Source organism: Ooceraea biroi, chromosome 10, assembly GCF_003672135.1.
Source record: "Ooceraea biroi isolate clonal line C1 chromosome 10, Obir_v5.4, whole genome shotgun sequence".
NCBI lineage: Eukaryota > Metazoa > Arthropoda > Insecta > Hymenoptera > Formicidae > Ooceraea > Ooceraea biroi.
In genome coordinates this window covers 612967-634467 of record NC_039515.1, presented here as the reverse complement: position 1 = coordinate 634467, position 21501 = coordinate 612967, and the positions used below count along the sequence as shown (strand labels likewise).

Here is a 21501-nt window from a genome sequence, read left to right as displayed (position 1 = left end):
TAACTTGCATACAGAAAAAATCCCGAGAGGAGAGTAAGGGTGCCGGCAGCGGCGTAGAGATCATCGAGAACGAGCCGTACAGCAACGGGCCGGGTGGTAATGGACAATACACGCACAAGATCTACCACGTGGGCAGCCACCTGCCCGGTTGGTTCAAGAGCCTGCTGCCCAAGTCGGCGCTGATCGCCAAAGAGGAGGCATGGAACGCCTATCCTTATACCAAGACGCGCTACACGTGTCCGTTCGTCGAGAAATTCTCCGTCGAGATCGAGACCTACTACTTCCCGGACGACGGTCACCAGGAGAACGTCTTCAATCTCACTGGCAGTGATTACAGGAATAGGATCGTGGGTAAAGAGGAGATTAGATTAGATTGGACGGACTGGACGGATTCACATTTCAGAATACGCTAGCTGCTATTACTGTATTTACTATTTTACTGTAATTATTTCGGAAGATCGCTTGGGTGATCTTTGATACAAATGTTTGCATGACAACTGGTTGGATCCTCCTCGATAGTCCATTGTTAGCGCTCTTGGGTGATCTGCTGATCGGATTAGTAAATTGATGAATCATCTATTTATCAGTTATTGTCATTTAATTTCTTCACTTGTCGGAATTTGGGCTTAATGATTCAGTAATGAATGATGAATTGCGTAAATTGATTATTGTGTAAATAATACTTTCGAATATTCTACTTGTTGTTTCTATTGTAATATAATATTTAATATTATATTATATAACATTACACCGACTGTTAACGTTAGGACTTATCAGATTAATGCGGCGTATTTCGCCTCGATTGACCGTGTGATGATCTGTTCCCAAGACGTGATCGACATCGTCAAGGATCAGCCTTACGGGGCCGACTACGTGAAGGAGGAGGACCCGAAGCTGTACGTATCTGAGAAAACCGGAAGGGGTCCGCTGGAGGACATGTGGCTGGAGGATTATTGGGCCGATGTGGAAGTATACAGCCTCCCTTTTCTCTTTTTCATTCTTTTTCTCTATTTCTCTCAATGACTTATACACCTGTCCGCTTAAGTAGTCTTCACCGTTGATACATTAGCGATTCTCTCGTCGTTTAGGGAAAGCAACAGCCAACGCCGTCGGGAAAGTCACTAATGTGCGCGTACAAGCTATGCCGAGTAGAGTTCCGTTATTGGGGCATGCAAACGAAATTAGAAAAGTTCATACACGACGTAGGTTAGTACCGTACATGCTCACCTTTGTCTCTCTTATACCCTTTTTGCCCTTTGGACACCGGGCGAAGTTTATCTTGATGCAGTCATTCTGTCTGAGTAACGCCGTATCACCTCTCCATTGAGTCATACAGTTCCGAGAAATGATAAGCCTTTTTCTTAAAAAAATGTTATATATATATATATATATATATATATATATATGTAACGATATCAAATTTTACGATGTCGAAGAATGTTAAAGAACTTTTAAACAAAATATTTTGAAAATCGCGTGTATTTTTCCAAATTTAATTATATAATTCAATATAAATCTCGATGCGAAAAACCCGGCAGCTAAAGGGTCAACTCTTTCGATCATGAACCTTTGCTTCGTTGAACGATGCTTCAGTTTATAGGGTACTTTAAGAGTTGAGAGTTAATTACAAATTAAGTTACCGTTTAAATACTCGCTGAGAAGAAGTTAATTTAATTTATTGAAGATTACATACTGCTATCGTACTGTGGATTTTCCTTAATTTTTTCTTCTTCAGTTCTCGAAACGTGGCCATTTAAGATTTGAATCTTATTTTAATCCTCGCTAATGAAGATCATGAACGGAAAAAAGACAAAGATCATGAAGCAAGAATTAATTTGTTACAGAAAGATTTCTTTCATTGGATTAGCATGACGGATTCTTGATTTATTCTCACTTTCGTCTTGATTTATTGCTCCCGACTGTGTATCTTCGAGCATCGCCGCTCGCCGCTAGTGGATTTTTCTGTTTTCTTCGCAGTCTAAGGGAGCTCGTGATCGAAAGGGTTAATTTTAACCGGCGCACTCGGTCGACCGTGCGTGAAACGTATTAAGGTCGGTTTCAGCTCTGCGGAAGACGATGGTGCGGGCACACAGGCAGGCGTGGGCCTGGCAGGACGAGTGGAACGGTTTGACGATGGAGGACATCCGGGAGATTGAACGGCAGACGCAGCTGGCGCTCCAGAGAAAGATGGGTCTGGGTGACTCGACGGATGACGAACTCGACAACGAGGAAGCGGGCGCGATGGCGACGACGATGACTTCGACAATGGTGACGGCAACCGCGACGGCCACGATGACACCGCAGCAAGAATCGGACGTCGCTAAGACACTCGCGGCCACCCTGGGCAGCATCGAGAAGAACGAAGAAGTACAGAGTCCGCCGTCCGTCAGGAAGCCGTCCGACATCCCCATCATCAACACGGCGGCCAGTTCCGAGGGCGAGATCAGTCCCGAGGACTCGCCGGTCGACCTGAACGAGATCAAGTAAGGTCATACTGGTCTAGAGCACGTGTATTTCGCGGAACATGGTATAAAACGACTGTCACCCCGACGAGTGACTGGCAAATTTATGTCCGCGCAAAGACCTCATTTGCGAGAGAGCTCTTAAGTGAACTCTTCCGAAAGTCGTTATTTTAACGATGGTATTAATGTGTCCGGAGAAGTAAGTCGTGGGGCGTCTTCTACGAAGACGTGAAGAAAAATGAATAAAGAATGTAAATTTTTCGTTTGCTCGACAGTCATCGAGAAAGAGAAATTTTCCCTGTGGCATTTTAGTGTGGTAATGATAAGATACTGTAATTATGAGCATTAGACATGTCTGGTATGAGTTGCAATAGCAATCTTTTCACGAGTTCTTTAGCAAGATTACCCGCATAGCAGAGAGAGTTCAAAAAGAATTCATTTGTCATGTCACCAATTCTGAGTTCATTTTCAGATGCAAAAAGAATAGAAAAGATGTTATGGAGCGTAAAAAAATTCTTTTTGAATCTGAAAATGAACTCCGAATTGGTGACACACAAGTGAATTCTTTTTGAACTCTCTCTGCTATCTGGATATAATTGTCGCTGCAAGTAAAAAGTAAAAAAATCGTCTATATATCTCTCCTTTATACAAAAATAGTAAAATAATTTTAAAATATTAAAAATATATTTTTAATGATTTTAATTTATAAATAATTTTTAATATTTCCTTAATTTTTTATTAATGAAAGTGTGACATAGATTTGATTTAATTATTATATGTTATTAATTATATGTCTGAGTTATATATATATATATATATATATATATAAATATTTAATTGAACTGAAAGCGAGCTACACACACGTTGCAGAGCCGCGACCATCGATGGAAAGAAGGACTGGAGGAAGAACGTGTCCGCACATTCGCCGAGTTCCAACAAGAGTTTCGATATCCAAATTGCGAACTGGAGGATGGAGAGCATCGTCAGAGAGTCCGAATCCGGCAGCGACGACGAGTTCTTCGATTGTCAAGGTAGGATTGCTACAACGGCACGCGCACGTACAGCATGTGATTATTTAGAGAGAGGACGCTGACATTAACACGATTCGCCATGAATGATAGCCAGATAATAATTCCACGACACGCTGCTTTCTTTCTATCTGCGATAGATTGTAACAGATTAACCAGATATCTAAAACAATTTAGACGTTGAATTTGATTGATTGGAGGAAAAGTCATTGGTTTAGAAGATTCATCTTTAGAATCATTTAAAAGAGAAATTAATTTATTAAAACTATGTAGGATGATCCGTTAAGTTATATAAATTATATAAGATATTACAAGAGTTATTAAATATACAAGAGTGCTTTTGAATGTCAGTGAGCATGAGAAATCATCATCATTAAAGAAAGTAGCAATTCCGCGAAATTACGTGAAAGAGGTGTGTCCTGCTATGCATAAATAACTGAACTGAAGTAGACAGGAACAGCATGTGCTGTGTTTTTATGTCTATCCTCTTTGTTTTCTATGTCGCACTCCATACTGCAGCTGGGTTCATTATACCTGTTATACGCAAAGGTAGGACACGTAGAGCGATTAAGTAGTAAGCGCGATCAATTACAGACTAACGAGAGAAAAACGAGCGAGGACCGAAAGATCACGTATCACGTACGCCCGCACGTCGTTTCTTCTTAGCCGTAGCCGAAGATATTATACCCGTCGAATTAACGAATGGCATCAGTATACGCGTAGACACGATACGATAGATGGACAGATAGCTCGTAGATAGATCGGGCTGTTTGGCACGTGTTTGCAAACGTCTCTGCATCTTTCGACGTGACATGCTATTAAAATTAGAACCGAGCATGAGAATCCGCGGGAAGAGAATCGTCACGGGCGGCATGCGATAGCACGGCTATACACATAGCAAGGAAATTAATGAATTAGTGGCTGGCGAATAGACTCGTCTTGCTTACATTAGATACAGCTTTACATAGATACCACATTAGATAGAACGACGCATATTATAGTTCTTTACGTAATCCAGAGTTTAAACGATCGAATCGCAATTGAATTTCTATTTATATGGCAAATTATGCTGTTACGAAGATCCTCTATCGTGATCAGACTGTTGCCTCATAAAATCGTACAATCATTCCTTGAAGTGTTACGTTGAATATTATAATGAGCATTATTTATTTATATATATGTATGTATATTGTTACGAGTCTTGTGTTGTTCCTCGAAGTGCATTACGATTAATCAGGGAAGCGCATTGCATAAGCAATGAGTAACGTTTCTGATTGTACAGAGAACTTTGAGGATAACTCTTCATTAGCTAAATGGAGTTCTTTGGATCTTCTAGCAGAAGGGGAGGACACCACTGTGCGTACATCTCCTGCTGCAAACGAGCAGGGTGAGCAGCTATTTTTCTAAATCCTCTTCTGCTTTTTTGATGCAATAAGATATTGCGTATATAATAGCAGGATATTGGTTTGAGGTGATTTTTTTACCCTGGAACTGCAACGATGTAATAATTTTCCTTACGTGTTTTTAGAAGACACGATATTTTCGTCGTCATATCTGCAACGCGTCGCCAGCGAACGAAATAGTAAGAGGCTGCAGATCTGCACGTCTACTAGTATCGACGTGTCGTGCCCGACATCTCCTCAACACTCTCCTACGCATCAGCCGTGCAAAATTACCGTGTTAATTATCGTGGTGCACGGTGGTAGCCTTTTAGGTAAGCGAGTGCTTTCACATCAGTGGGCGGGAGAATGCGATTTATTGAATTTCCATATTCTGATATATATTGACTTCGTGTTCCAGACGCGAATGTTGATTTAACGGCAAAGAAGTCAGACATAACGACATTCCGCGGAGCCTTCGAGTCCGTCATGAGACAGCATTATCCTAGTATGGTTGGGCATGTGTCCATCAAATTTGTCGCCTGCCCTTCCATCTGCACCGAGGGTCTTGGAATTTTATCAAGGTAACAGCATATTAACATCATTAACATTCCAGAACGACTGTAATGAATTCTTTAATTAATGACTATTATTTTCCACCTAATCAGAAACGACTACAAAATAAAATTTCAGTGTAATTAATTAGAACATTTTTTTTTCTCGACGTCTTTGTTTAAGAATTTGGTGATGCAAGTAGAGGAAAGATGTTGAAACTGACCTAGACTTAGTTAAAGAGACATATCCCTATTTTTCATTAATATTAAATGTTGCACTTTATTAAAACTAATATAAACGCGACCTGTTTAGTTAATTAACTTATTAAGAACTCATATAGTTTATATATTTCTTATTTGTTTATATGCGGAATTAGCTTACATCGAATTCTTGAAATTCGAAAGTTTTGTTCCTATATTTTTTTCACGAATTATGCAACCTAAATAACAGAAATTGCCTTTTCTTAAAATATTAAATTGTTTTACATGTTTGTGGCTTTCTAAAAGTATATTATTATCTTTATCTTTATTTTTATCTTTATTGCTTTTTTCATGAAAAATACAATTTGAAAAATATTTAACGAGAGTGTGCTGTAATCCAACACATACTCTGTGGTGTGATATGTGCGACACTCTCATAAAAGTATATTCAAAAAACAACATTAAAGAAAATTGGAAATGACTTAATCGAAATCTCTAGTAACGGAACAAATTAAATTACACTTGATAAAGAAATGACTTAATCGAAATCTCTAGTAACGGAACAAATTAAATTACACTTGATAAAGTGTAATTTAATATAGAATTATCTAATGAAAATAAAAATCTTCCGCGCGCGCGACATTATTTTGCTTTCTTCAATTTCATATTTTTAAAACTAAAAAAAATTGTAAATCCTTCCAATCTCTTCAAAACAATCTCTTTAAAAACAAAACATTTTAAAAATATTTTTGAAAAATGTTTTGTTTTTAAAGAGATTGTTTTGAAGAGATTGGAAGGATTTACAGTTTTTTTTAGTTTTAAAAATATGAAATTGAAGAAAGCAAAATAATGTCGCGCGCGCGGAAGATTTTTATTTTCATTAGATAATTAGCTATACAGCATAAAAGCTTGTAGCAACCTTATTGCAACGTTCCTGCAATGTTGTTGCAAGCTTTTTGTTGTATGGGTATATTATTTTTAATTGAGAAATAATGTTTCCCTTCTTGGGATACATGGATGTCTTGGACCTACTATTCTACGTCTTATGTTATATATCTTTTGTTATATAATGTCATATTTCCGTCTTTTATCGTATCTTCTTCTTTCTTTTTTGGGCTTCTTTTTCTTTTCTCTTTCTTCATTCATTCCAATCCTTCTTCTTCTTCTCTCATTATCTCTGTTATTGTTTTTCCTTAGTTGTACATATCTGTATTTGAATATCAAATAAATTTATATTAGTGGACCATTAATTTATTATTGAACCATTTACTAAATTCATTATTAATATATATTATTTTTAACATATTTTATAATTTTGAATAGATATGTTGGTTTCGATTCCCGATTTCTCAGAACTCAATTTTTGTGTGTCTTAGAAGAATATTATTTTCTTAACAATAGAAATATTATAATTAAAAAATATATACCATCTAATAAGGAGTAATCTCTAGTATATATATATGTAAATAAAGTTTTATCTCGAGCTTTATGTTAAAAGATAATCTCCAAAAACAAAATGATATATTAGTATTAGCGCCTTTTCTCTAACAACTTTTACTTTTAATTTGATTAATAATTTTATTAAAGTACATAAGAATCTCAATTATAATAAAAAAAAAACAGAAAAATAATAAATTAATTCTATTACAGCTAGGTAATCATTTTAATCCAATCATTTTATTTTATACAGTCTGAGTCCATATAGTTTTGATATGTCGCCTTCATGCATGGACACGCCGCAAGTGACGCACGATACCATCCCGATCGGCGCAATCCCGTTGCTGGCGAGTTCGACCTCGGATTATCAAGATGCGGTGTCGCGCGTCGTAATGGGCGCCAATCAGGTATATCACGAGTTCATCAAGAGCGACGAAGGCAAAGGCTTTACTGGGCAGATCTGCTTCGTGGGTGACTCGGTGGGTTCCATCCTGACTTACGACGCCCTGTGTAGAGCGACGCAATACTCGCGACACAGTAGCGAGAACAGTATTCTGGAAGGCAGTGGTCAGCAGGGTGATAACGGCGGAAATTTAGAAGATGGCAAGCATCTATCCGCGCCCTCTCCCAGAAGAAGATCTTCTGGCACGAGGTGAGCAAGAATATCACAACTTTTTCTTGAACAAAGTTTCAAAGAAAAGTTTCCTGAACAAAGAAATTAACAAGATTTCACGATTTGATTATCTGATGCCTTTAATATAATATTGTATTACGTGTTGCTGGAAAGTTATTTTTTGGAATTTAACATCTTTCACTAATAGAAATAATTGTATTTGCAATTTGCAGTCCATCAGACAATCCACACCACAACAAGCTTGACTTCGAAGTGGGCGATTTTTTTACGTTTGGCAGTCCGCTTGCATTGGTCCTGGCTTACAGGAAGATCGCAGCGTCCAGTGACAAGAATAGCTTCATTCCCAGGCCATTGGTCAATCAAGTGTACAATCTGTTCCATCCCACCGATCCTGTAGCCGCGAGATTAGAACCCCTGATCTCGGCAAGGTTTTCGTTAATTCCGCCGGTCAACATCGCCCGATATCAAAAGTATCCGCTCGGCAACGGTCAGCCTTATCACTTGCGTAAGTAGGATAACTCGCAGAATACGAAAGCGGAACTTGTACTGATATTCATATTCCAATGGTTTCAGTGGAGACTATACAGACCAACCCGCAGCTGTTCGCTGATGGACTGAACATTCCTAATCTTCAACTTTTAAGAAGACTATCCGATATATCGCTTCAAAGTACAATGTCGGGCATTATCGACAATGTTCCTTTACAGGCGGTGTCTGCCCGTAAGTAGGATATTATACCAACATTTATCTTTGCTTCTATATTAAAAATTTGTAAAACTTCTGTTATATTGATGTAATTTAAAGATAAAATACAGGGAAAGTCTATAATATTTATTGTCCTGTTCCAGTGACGCAAAAGTGGTGGGGCTCCAAGAGGCTAGATTACGCGCTCTACTGTCCAGAGGGTCTCGCCAATTTTCCTACGAACGCCTTGCCACATCTCTTCCACGCTAGTTACTGGGAGTCCTCGGACGTGATCGCGTTCATTCTGCGGCAGTTGGGCAGATTCGATTTGCCGCTGCTTGGCAACGAGGAGAAAGATCTCGCTTGCTTCCGTCCAGGTCAACCTAGAGAGAAATGGAATAAAAAGCGTACCTCCGTTAAAATTAAGGTATCGTCATTTCTCATAAGGTTGCTTAAGCGTGATCTTAGATATAGATATAAGGTACGTACCGTACGACTATTTTTCATTAGTCGTTCACCTTCGTTTCTTTCGTATTTCTCAAGTATCGTAACGTTGAAATGTTTCAGAACGTTGCTGCCAATCACAGAGCGAACGACGTCATCGTGAGGGAAGGCGCACCACAAGTATTAATTGCTAGGTTCATGTACAGTCCTATTGATATGATAACTTTAACAGGTATTAACAACAATCAATAAAACAATTAATAATCAATTTTTAACAAACGTTAAAGAAAATAATAATTCCTTCGGAATTCATCTTTCTTTCAATTTATTTTTCTTTCGAACTTTACTTCGTCCATGTATCAGAATTGCGAGTTTAATCTGCTCTCACTGATGATACTTGGTTGGTTTAACCGAAATTACCGACACTATCGTTTGTTATCAAGAATAATATTATGCCAAAATGAATTTAGACCGCGGCTGCTGACGTAACGTGCGTTATACGTTGCTGTTACATGTAGTACGGAAGCGAAACCTTAAGTTTTCTTTGTCTCGTCGCAGGTGAGAAAGTGGATATCCATATTATGAAAGACCCACCAGCAGGCGAGTGGACGTATCTATCTACCGAGGTAACTGATAAGAATGGTAGAATAATTTACAAGATACCGGACGATAAAGCGCTAGGTTACGGACTTTATCCGGTAAAGATGGTTGTAAGGTAAGTTTATCATTCACACGAGTTACATAACTAATGTAAATTAAAGTTATCATAATTAAAAATAAATTATACTTAAATATAGTAATAATAATAATTAGAATTAAAAAATAAATAAAAATGATAAATTGATAATCTCGATTGAAAAAGGTAATTTAATATGTCAAAATAAAGAATAAAATAAAATTAAGAAAACAAATAAATGAAAGTAATTGTGTACGTAATTCATATAAATAAATTTGTTATAAAAAATGCTGATGAGAAATACGAATTTTCAATTTGAGTATGTCAATGCTTGCACTCCACAGAGGAGATCATACATCTGTAGACTTTTTTATGACTGTGATACCGCCGAGGACCGAGTGCGTGGTCTTTAGCATAGACGGCTCCTTCGCCGCCAGCAGGTCCGTGAGCGGGAAGGATCCGAAAGTCCGGGCCGGTGCCGTCGACATTGTGAGGTAACGTACAGCAAAAACAATCCTGTTAATCCTGTTTAATCGAGCAAATGTAAGAACATTACTGAAAAACTCTTTCTATTGATTTTTGCAGGCATTGGCAGGAACTGGGTTATCTCATCATTTACATTACCGCGAGACCTGACATGCAACAGCAGACAGTGGTTTCCTGGCTGTCGCAACACAACTTTCCTCACGGTCTCGTCTCGTTCGCGGACGGCCTTTCCAGGGATCCGCTCGCCCACAAAGCCGCTTACCTGAATAAGCTTGTGAAGGTGCGTGCAAATAATAGCAAAAATTGCTACAATCACACTGACACTGACAATAAAAATAGATAACGCTCACATATAACTTTCCTCAGTCCAATAAATACTTTTCTGACAAATAACATATTTATCAATCACAAAATGATTCTAATTCGACGATTAATGAAGAAAGAATGCTTTGCAATATTTTTGTAAAAATAACTTTAGAAAGAAAGTCCCAGTTTCTTCCATCTGCGATGGAATCGTGACACGCTAACGACCTATTTGATGTGTTTTAGGAGCACGGCATGATAATTCATCAGGCATACGGCAGCGAGAAGGACATTAGCGTGTACACGGCGATAAATCTCAAGCCAAGCCAAATCTTCATCATCGGCAAGGCATCCAGGAAGCATCAAGCTCTGGCGACAATACTGTACGACGGCTACGCCGCTCATCTGAGTACGCTGCAGGCACACGGGGGTTCGCGTCCCGCCCAGGGTAACGCGCGCATGGTGATTCCGAGGGGTCAGTTTGGCTTACCGGGACAAAATACTTCCCTACGTCGACGAAGGTGAGTGTTTGCGATGCCACGCGTTGCCATGATCTTGCAATAACAGAGCTTCCAAGCTTCGCTAAAGGATTTAAATATTTCTGTCGCCGGATTCTGTTATCGTTCGTCACGCTGCAAGCGTCGTAGTTGTGCACTTACTGTGTTCCGAGGCCGGTTGCATTCACGATCTATCGGTTTCATCATAGTTATCAATTATTTCTCTGTTTATCTTTTATATTTTTAGCTTCAATTCTTAATTGTACATACATATAATATTGTAGCTTAAAAATGATATTCTCTAGGAAAATTTTTATTTTTGAAGAGTTTAATTATGCTGAATCTATATGTATAAAAATTGCTTTGTCTTGTTTTGTACTAAATAATCCAGTATTTCGAGATATTTATTTAATATAAAATTACTTTTTATATTCATATTGTTTTTTACCGTAGATAAGAGATTTTACTGCAATTATCGGGAATTGTGTACGATAGCGAAAGAAAAATTTTATTAACTAAGTGATCTAAGAATGATTTGCATTAATCAATGCTGGTGCAACCGGTTTTCGAAGCTACTATAAGTGAAAGATGCAATCGGCGCGAGGACAGATTCCCTTCACCCTTTATTGCCTGATAATGCTTCTAAGCATCACTATCTCACAAAATTTCTTGCAAGAAATTTCGCTTGTTGTAGCAACTCTTGGCACTCTACTAATCCAACTTTCTCAATCGTTCTATTGTTAAATGCTTCTGTTAAAGATATTAAAATTGATATATTTGACGAGGAATGAATTTGCAAATTCCTATCAACACTTTCTTGGAGATACTTCGATTTAATAAAAAATTTGCTTGATACTTTCTATGTGTTGCACAATCAAGCAAACGCAAAGAGATAAAGATGACGCTGAATTTTAATGAACAATGGTGTTCCACAGTACCTTGGCGCAAACTGCACAGTCTTCAATATTCTTTTGTCGCGATCAGGCAAGAAAGGGTTGAGGGAAAGGACACCGTTTGCGGCACTCGCGCGCGAGCTGAGCACAGCTCTTCAGCCGTGGCAAGCGTCTATGTGTCCTCAGTGTGTGAAAACGAGCACCGGCTATGTTCCAGTAACGACACTGCGGTGAACTCCCCGGCGCGCAACAGCGTCTACTTAAAGCGGAAAATCTACCTTACTCACATCTAACACACGCCTATAATCTACGTACAATTAACTTACTCACATTGGTAACTATCTATAAACCGTCTACTCGCTTACTTCTCGCCGTAAGCGCCGACTGCGCGATGATCGCTAATTCTATAATTCGAGCAACGAATAGATGCTGTGTTTTCGGCATGTTGTCAATTATTTAACTTGAATGAATCTATTTAACTTGAAACCTGTACTCTGCGAACCAGAAGTCGGTGCCTACGCCTTCTCCTTCTCCTCAAATTTCTCGCAGACGTCGCAACGTATTGGTAGAAAGATTGCGTGAAATTCGATTCAATTGTTATCTTCCCACATGCAAAAAAGAAAAAAAAATATATGTATATATATTTAATATGAACACATATGTTAAATATGTGTTACATTACATAAATATGTGTAACACAAATACATGTTAAATATTACATTTTATTACAAGAGATTTTGAAAAAAGAAAAAAAAGAGAAGCTTCTTACTGAAACATCTTTGATCTTTTAATTGACTCTGAGATTGATCGCGTACATGGAATTAATTATGATAGCCATAATCACGTAACGAACATTAAGATAACGTGTTAAATGATCAAAGGAGAGCTATAACAGTCAAAAATTGTCGGTTATTAATGGACGCGAGAGCTCCAAGTTCATGATGGCATTATTGGTAACATAATTGCCGATAATCGAATCGCAGAACGTTCAATATAGAATTATGGAATGGAACGCGATTATCGCGGTCCAAATTGGGTCAACATTTTTATCTTATTCTCTCTCTCTCTCTCTCTCTCTCTAAATAAATAAATAAATAAATAAAGCTCTATCTATCTATCTCTTTCTCTTAATACGCGTTCCATCATCTAACTCTTCTGGCGCTTACGAACGAATCTTTCTACCTTTAACGCGCGCTGCATCGACCACGTTGTTTCTAATTAGTAAAGTGAAGGCACGCCGATCATTATATCGCTGACCAGTCTCTTGATTGCAGGTACCTGCTATGAGGATATGTCGCGTTGTCAGCGTAGTTAAATATCACTCTGTCTCTGTCTCTCGCTCGGCGAAAAGCAGTTGTCGCCATCCTACGCTCGAACTTATTGTTTGTCTATTGGCTAGTACATATGTCCAGGATATGTGGTTAAACCCGCTCTATGACCCGCTCTAGATACGTTCGGGAAAAATAGAGTCGTTTTCGTTACCCTTCCGAAATGAACCGGTTTCACTTTAGCGACGAAGGTAAACCGCCGTCTCATGTTCCGCTTGAAACTTGTTAGATCAGTGTTTTGTGTTACAAAAGACCACCTAGATCCACCACCTAGACTGTTTTGGGTTTCCTCGCGGGTTTCCCTTAACAGAGTTGAGTTTAAACTTTTAATTGCAGTTAAATTACTGACCGTGCATTCAAAAGATGCATCATTCTTGAAGAATATAACAATTGGTCTAAATTGAGTGATTAACATCTTCTTAAAATGGACTTGAATATGATTTAATAATATCTGTTAAGACATACGTCTAATTGTTTTTAGTAAAAATTTGGTAAAAAAAGTACTGAACATGTTTACAACTTTAACTTAAGAAATACAAAAGAATTCGAGAAGATTAAAAATTTTATGTATGACATAACTAATGTTATGTAGAACTGAATCTCTAATCTCTGAAGAGATTTTAAGTTGATCGAGACTATTGTTTATGCATAATTAATCTTGTAATAGAATAATATAATAAAATTTACAAGAAACTTGTGGAATCATCATACTATAAAATTCGCTTATCGAGTTCAATAAAATAAAATAAAAGTAGAATCTAGTTAAATGGAAACTTAATTGAACGATCTCGGATAAACAGTTTCCTTGGTGGTAGATCAGGTTGAATCATTGCTTGTGTAAAAAGGCCACGATAGCACGAATGAGGATGCGATAGACTTACGAAGGATGTGACACCATGCACGATTATTATATATGTGAATGTGCAAGTCTCGAGAACTCACGGACACACACCGTGCGATCTCTCTTAGAGGCAGATGCTAGCATTTTCATCCGATCATGCAACTACGCTGTGCCGATCATAATTCACGCGAGTCGTACTTAATCAATCTCGTCGCTCTGAGCGGTTCTGGTTCGTTCATGAATTGCATTCCATAGGTGGCGAGACCATGGGACAAGTGTGGGACGATAGCGTACGCTAGTAAGAAAGCAGTGCCAAGAATTAATCGAAAAGGAAATGTAAGGAAGGACTCCCCCGCAGGCCATTCTAACAAGATCTCTTCACGTGCTTGTAGAAATTGATCGATTGATCATGAGATTCGTTCCGTGAACCATCACATCCCATAGCTGTTTTGCTGCCTCTAGAGAGAAAGTCATTTCGCCCTTTTTTCGCTTATTTATTAATGGGCTCCCTTTATAGTTCTGGCAGCTTTATCGTATTTTATAGTGTTAGTAGACTCGACGAAGACTCAACGAGCTTATCACGTGTTGATTTTATCTGTTGCTCCCTTGTCCAATAAACTATCACGAACATTTTGCAATAAAATAATGACAATAAATGGAAAGTTGTCTACAAAAAAAAAATCTAGAACTGTGCATAAAATTAATGCATAAAATTAATCTGTTAGATCATTAACTAAGTAATTCGGGTTGCATCTAGATGGCAATATAAATGTTGTAGTAATGTTTTGGAGAATTTTGGTTTTTGTTTTTTGAAATTTGCCTATCCTAATATAAAATTAATACACAATAAGCTATGTTGTGCTGTCGTAAGTATGTGTTTAGTGTAATTCATCGTCATCTAGATGCGATCCTTAGTTAATGACCTAAACTATTACTTATTCTTAGTTAATGATCTAAACTATTGCGCGTGTGAAAAAATAAATTGCTTCCGTATTTCAAGATCGTTATAGTATCAAAATCACAAATTGGTGATAGTTGGTAATTATGGCTGCCAGAGCTATAATATCTAGGATTACGTAAGAGAAGCTTGGACAGTTCAGCACCTGTCCCGCTTAGTTGAATGTTTAGCGCTGCGATTCCACGTCATCCAAGGACAACAGATCCGAATGATCGTCTCGCTGTCACTTGCAGGGTGGACAGGTGTCCACCGTCTACATCTGGTTCATTATTTATTAACGCTTCACAGAGATGTTACGACACGCTTCCCAGCAGTATAATGTTAAACACGCCGCTTTCCCCGCTGTGCTGTACTCATTCATCCGCTTTCAATGGCGATTTGTATTTAGCTCGCTCGCAAGCGAGTTTAACTTCAATCCAATCGAAGCACACTATTCCACACGGGATGCAGAAAAATATGCAGAGAGACAATAATGAAACAGAATCGAATCCGTATTTTTTCATAGCAAAAATTGTAACTTGTAGCTCGAGTGTCTTATTTTTATCAGCTGTGCTGACCAAATACTAAGGCTGAATTGAACCTTGAAGCTGATCAGATACTAAAAGTGTTAAAGTTTTGATGAATTTCCAAGAGTTTCAAACGAGGAAATTGAGAAATAGAAAAAACCTTTCAATCGGTTGCGATTCAATATTATTTCATCAAGTATTTCTTCTATTAGACTTTAATCATAAAGATATAAAGATATATTTGATATCGGAGATTATTAAATGTTGTGGTCATCACCAATAAAATTTTTGTCGAGCGCAAATCTGTTTCAAATTTGCCATACAGTACGTTGGTTTGCATATTTTTTGCACTGCATCCTGTAAACATTTGTTGATATTATGTATGTATTATGTGTAGGAGACAGGATCTGTATTAGCAGCGTAGAATAACAAATGCTGCTAATACAACAGCTAACACAACAGCTAAAAATGTATAATAATGCATTGACGAACGTGAGCGAAATTGTTCATTGTTTTCAGCGTAAGTGTGATAAACGAGGGACTGCATTATTGCGCTTTTATTCGAACGTGATAAGCGAATAAGAAAGAAATGATCACCGCTGCTTATTGCACGTGTCGCACAACACAGAAGCGGATTGCGTAATATTGCCTGGAAAGTAGCCGAGTTAATTACTTCGCTTGAAGGAAATTCTGTCAACAATTTTGATCCATGACTTTTTTAACTGATTTTCAGCCGCTTTTCGAGTAAGTCGATGCTTCCCCCCTCATCGTGTCTGTATTCATGCTATTTTGTCCCCTGCATTCACATGTGATAAATAAACAATTTTTTCCTTCAGTTTATATGTAGCGAGACTTCGACGATTTCCAGGATCGACGTACAATTCGTTTCTGTCGCACTATTGATAAATATTTGGATTAGATGTGCGAATAGTTCCAAGAATGCAATATGTTCATCTAATAATTTATGTTCATTTAATAATTCTTGCATTTTGCACGCTATCAGTCTCGCTGGTTTGAATGATAGCATGCCGAATGCATGCCAACAACAATAAAGCGTTCATCGAGATGATCTTCGAGAACACGACGCGAAATCTTTTCTTCCCAATGAGATAAAATTCGCCGTATTTAATAGTAATTGAGAATTGCAAATATACAGGGTGTATCTTAAAACGCGCCCACTAAGTACATAGTGTTATTCCTAAGGTGATTTTAAGACGAAAATCCTAATACCGAAATGTCGAGGCTGTAATAGTTTTTAAATTGTAAGCATCTGTAGTTAATGAATTAGACTGCCTAAAGTTGGCGCGCTCAGGCGCGGTACAACGCAAAGTGCGCTAAAGGCGAGAACTGACTGTCGCCCCTCTTGTGAAACATCGATATGCGAAGATAAGATTGTTTTTGCTAATTGTTTCATCCACTAAAAATTGTATTTCTCCTGTAAATATGTAAAATATTAAAAAATAGAAAAGATTCCTTTCTTTATAAAAACAATTATCTTTTATTCATAGTATTGAAGAAAATTTCATGGTAAGCTGTTTTATTTTTTAATAGCATAACAGATACTTTCTCTAAATCTCGTAAAAAATAATTGTCTAAAACAAATTACTATTTTTATTAATGAATTACAATTATGTCGACACAATAATAATTCCGAATTTCTATTATGTCCCGACATAATTTTAATTCATTTATAAGAACTAATTCCTTTTAGAAAACCATGTTATAAGAGTTTGACATTAGAAAAAGTATCTTTTATGCCATGAAAAATTAACTAAGAATTAACAATTTATCATAAAATTCTGTTCAATATTATGAAAAAGAGATAAATTTTTTTTATAAGGAAAGAAATGTTTCTCTATTATTAACATTAGTGCATGAAAAACTTAGCAAAAACAATCTTATCTTCGCATATCAATATTTCACAAGAGGGGCGACAGTCAGTTCTCGCCTTTAGCGCACTTTGCGTTGTACCGCGCCTGAGCGCGCCAACTTTAGGCAGTCTAATTCGCTAACTACAGATGCTTACAATTTAAAAACTATTATAGCCTCGACATTTTGGTATTAGGATTTTCGTCTTAAAATCACCTCAGGAATAACACTATGTACTTAGTGGGCGCGTTTTAAGATACACCCTGTATACATGCACGTACAATTACATCTATTACATAATATACATAATTTTACATACAAAATATTAACTACAATGAAATAATTTGCCTAAAGAATATATGTCCTCATCTTTCATGAAAGTATTAGAAATATGCAAAAGTTTTAGTCAGTTTTTGCACGTTTTCGCTTTTTAAGTAATATATGCAATACAATTCAGTCATCAAAATATTTTCCCTCGTTTTTCACGCTTTTCTGTCGTCCTTTAAATAAATTTCGAATTCCTTTGCGAAAAAAGCTTTTTCGTATCTCAAAAATATTATTCAGTTAAAAGGTATTGCATTGATTGGAATAAGTGGTAATCTGAAGGCACAAGTTGGCTGAATACGTATTAACGTGCGGAAAAACTTTCCAGCCCAAGTCCAAAATAATTTGTTGAATACGAAAAACATATGTAGCTTTTCATTGCTCATCGCACTATCGTTTTTCAAAGTTTATCGTTAAATCATAACATGATATTTTATAAACTTTGTGACGTTGTACAAACTTTGATCCAACTCTTTAAAAATGTAAAAAAGAGATAATTTATTTGAAGTTTAAATAATACCGCTGAATAACAGAGCGCTGAAAGAAAGGCTATAACTTTTGCACACGCTTAATATATAATAGCTTTTCATTGCTCATCGCAATTTACTATTGTTTTTCGAAATTACGTTTATCGTTAATTAAATCATGACATGTGACGTTTTACAAACCTTGATGCCAACTTTTCAAAAACATAAAAAAGCGAAAAGTTATTTGAAGTTAAATAACAATACCAGAGCGCTGAAGAAAAAGACTAAACCATTTGGATGTACCTAATAAATTCGAGATAAGAGATTCGATTCTTTTTAATGTAGGAAACGCGTTGATGTTCCTCGATCATCTCGTGAACACGTTTGCGAGCGTTTTCATTAATTGCTATTGATCAACAGCTCTTTTAGGACGGCCAAACGTGCGATCTCGCAACCACCCTTAGGCAAGGCGCCCTTCCCATTGGAACGATCCACGAGCGTGGATCCATCAGCATCAAACGTTCAGCAATCTGCAGCGACCGAGAAACTCTGACGATTCGCACGCTGCCGCTCGTTCTTCGAATCTCGGCGGTAGCTCGCGAGGAAAGGACACGATATGATTCCTGGTTCTGTATACGTTGGTCCTTTTATTTCGTCGTAGACCCTCGTTTCGCGAGATAATGGATTTTTATATTATGGATCATGATCGCGACAACTTCATGACGGATTCGTGATGTTTTAGATTCTTTACTCTCGGTCCTATAGCTTCTGGAGGTAAATGACGTAGGCGTCACTTTGTGATACTTGTGTCGTAAATCTTTAGTCCGAGTTGTATAGTTTCGCAAAGAATTACCGTATCGATGCGATATAATAGATTCTTTAGCGTTCTCCGACGTCATTCTTGGTTTCACGCGAGTGCTAGTTCCTGATATCTTCCGATATCATCCGATACATCTCGTTTTATAAATTCGAAAAATTATAAAAAATTACAAAAGTAAGTATATACAAATCAATTAGATCATAAACCTTTTACTTGACTTTCGAAATTTCTCGTTATAATTTTTATTCCATAAATTTTGGGAGCATATCCATAAATTGTGGGAACTAGCACGTCTCCCGTATTATTCCAATAAATAAATTTCTCTTGTACATATCCAACTTTTTTATATATTTTGCATCATGAATTATCAATAATTTTTTCTGATTTACATATTTATAAAATATTTTTTTCTTTTAAAAACACATTCTCCTTCTGCAATACGTTGCTGTCCACGCGAGTGACGCTTATATACATAAATTGCAATGTTAGTTAAATTTTGTTTAGTGGAATAATGCAACCGAGAATGAGAAACTTGTTGAAACTGTTACCTGAGTCTCCCCGTTGTTATTAAAGAGAAGTAACGTAATATTATCTGTGACACTGACGCTTAGAGATAATTAGCGTAAGATCTGTTAGTACTCTACTCATTGCCAAACGTTATAGAGAGAGACGTAATACGTAATGCTCTACAAGATTCGCGCTAAGTAAGTTCTTTCAGGGCTATTTCCTCGCGCGAGACACTCACATCGCCAGCAAGAGAGACAATTGCAAAATAAGGGACGCGCACTTTGTAACGCGGATTTACAAACTCGTTATACGCGGTCTCACTCGTTTGTTAGCTTCGTTTGTACTGATATTGATTAAACTCTGCATATTATTTATCCGCGAGCACTGTGGAAGTGCTCGGTGTTTTATTAAATTATAAATTGACTGACAAGGCAAACATTTGTACAAAGGGTAACATTTAAGACAATATTTTATAGTCGCGATCGCAGCGATGAGCGAAACAATATGGTACAATATGAATTTCTCGATTTCTATTGCGTGAATCTGCATCGCAAAAAATTCGTTGTCACTCAGTCTTTCGTTGTGGCACGGTATTCCAATAATATATTCCCGAAACCGACGCGTTTATCGAGCAGTATTCGTGCAACATTTAATTGCGAGAGTTGGAACGAGTGCGAATCGTGTTACAAGACGAAGCATCGACATTTAGACGATATGCGGTACAAAGCTATTTTCCTCTTGTTACATAAAGTCGTGTAAAAGCTGTAGCTGACGATGTAAATACCTTAAGGTACTGTGTAAATAATAATTACGTTGTTAGAGAATCGAGATCATATTTACAAGACTAGCTGCTAGGTGCTTCGTCAACGGAAGTCTGCTATGGGAAACGTGCGATTTGGAGCTGAAATGGATTAATGCTGCTTCCTGATGCACAGGAGTCCATCTCCTTGATTTTGTACGTGAACCTTCTGCATATTCGCACGAATCGGCGGATCATCTTGGATCATCTTGTAGAGAAGATGGTTCCATTGAGGAGGAAAGAGAAGAGGAGGACGTTATTTGTCTCAGCTCTAAAGCGCACAAAGGCGTGATGGGGATAGGAGTGGCAACAATCAACGGTTTATTACGCTTAAATCTATCACAATCAATATTAGGAAGTGGTATAATCTTCCCTTCGAGCGTGATTCGATGTGTACATGGTGTCCCAAATTTAATATCCGCAATAGAATTTGTCAATCCTATTATTTAATTCAGTTAATCTTTCGAGAAACTTTTCTATAATATTTTGAACCTGAGCCTTGTCGCAGCGAAAATTTTATTGACGATTTATCTTTCCAAATATTTTAAAATTTTCTATAAAGTATCTCAATTTTTATGTTCGTTTATTTAATCTTAAAAAATAAACTATCGTTTTTTAACATGATTTTATTATTAAAGTATTAGATTATTATTATATTATATTATATTATAACATAAGAAATTTCTGTGTATTTAAGATTAATAGTGTATATTAAATTAATTAAGGTAAATGAATGAGGCAGAGCGGGAGATAAAAATTCGCTGTTCTCGGGACACCCTGTAGAACAGGCAGAATCAAACGCGCGACAGGTGACGGAGATTAATCTGTCGTCATCGTGTGTTTCTCGAAGATCTCTTCGCTGATTCGCCGCATTAATCTCCCGATCCCGATACAAGGAAGCATTACGTATTGCTCAAACTGCTATATTAGCTGTGGTGCTTGCAGTACGCAAGTTAACATTATCATTAATATTGACTGTTTGTATTGTTGTAATATGATACAAGAATAGTTCTATATACATACATATATATACATATATACATATATGTATATGTACATACATACAGGTGTGTGTGTGTGTATACACACACACACACACACACACACATATACCGACGTCTACATTTAAATATAAATGAGAAAAATACGTATACATATGCATATAGCAGGTTGCGAGAACATTGGAATATATGTGAATACATATGTGCATACGTAGCATAAATATGCATATATGTATTCCTATGAGGTGTCCGCAAAGCCCCGCGTTGGAAGGGAATCTCAATCTTGTTATTTAATTCAGTTGATTTTTCAGGAAATGTCGTTGGCAGAGAACTCTTCCCAGCTTCGATTTTAACGAAACTTATAATTGCCAATTACGAGAAAAATTTTTTTGCGCCTGAAAAC

The 21501-nt window shown here is 37.2% G+C and overlaps 1 protein-coding gene across 21 annotated transcripts in view; it reads left to right on the top strand.

Moving 5' to 3' along the window:
- The window catches only part of LOC105286432 (protein retinal degeneration B), a 33188-nt gene extending 13066 nt beyond the window's left edge, over positions 1–20122 (top strand). For 5 of the 21 annotated variants that reach the window (XM_026973263.1, XM_026973261.1, XM_026973262.1 and 2 more), the window contains 19 exons: positions 15–351; positions 830–969; positions 1089–1206; positions 2063–2483; positions 3333–3493; positions 4010–4039; positions 4773–4877; positions 5019–5204; positions 5291–5453; positions 7315–7713; positions 7908–8200; positions 8269–8415; positions 8544–8860; positions 8947–9055; positions 9382–9538; positions 9844–9993; positions 10085–10265; positions 10535–10809; positions 18392–20122. In XM_026973263.1, coding sequence (XP_026829064.1) covers positions 15–351; positions 830–969; positions 1089–1206; positions 2063–2483; positions 3333–3493; positions 4010–4039; positions 4773–4877; positions 5019–5204; positions 5291–5453; positions 7315–7713; positions 7908–8200; positions 8269–8415; positions 8544–8860; positions 8947–9055; positions 9382–9538; positions 9844–9993; positions 10085–10265; positions 10535–10809; positions 18392–18524 — 3822 coding nt within the window. In that variant the 3' untranslated portion in view covers positions 18525–20122. Of the gene's footprint in view, positions 1–14; positions 352–829; positions 970–1088; positions 1207–2062; positions 2484–3332; positions 3494–4009; positions 4040–4772; positions 4878–5018; positions 5205–5290; positions 5454–7314; positions 7714–7907; positions 8201–8268; positions 8416–8543; positions 8861–8946; positions 9056–9381; positions 9539–9843; positions 9994–10084; positions 10266–10534; positions 10810–11720; positions 12308–12952; positions 15449–18391 lie in introns of those variants that run through there. The other 16 variants (XR_003407182.1, XR_003407183.1, XR_003407184.1 and 13 more) reach the window with 16 other exon arrangements.
- The last annotated feature ends 1379 nt before the right edge of the window (positions 20123–21501 follow it).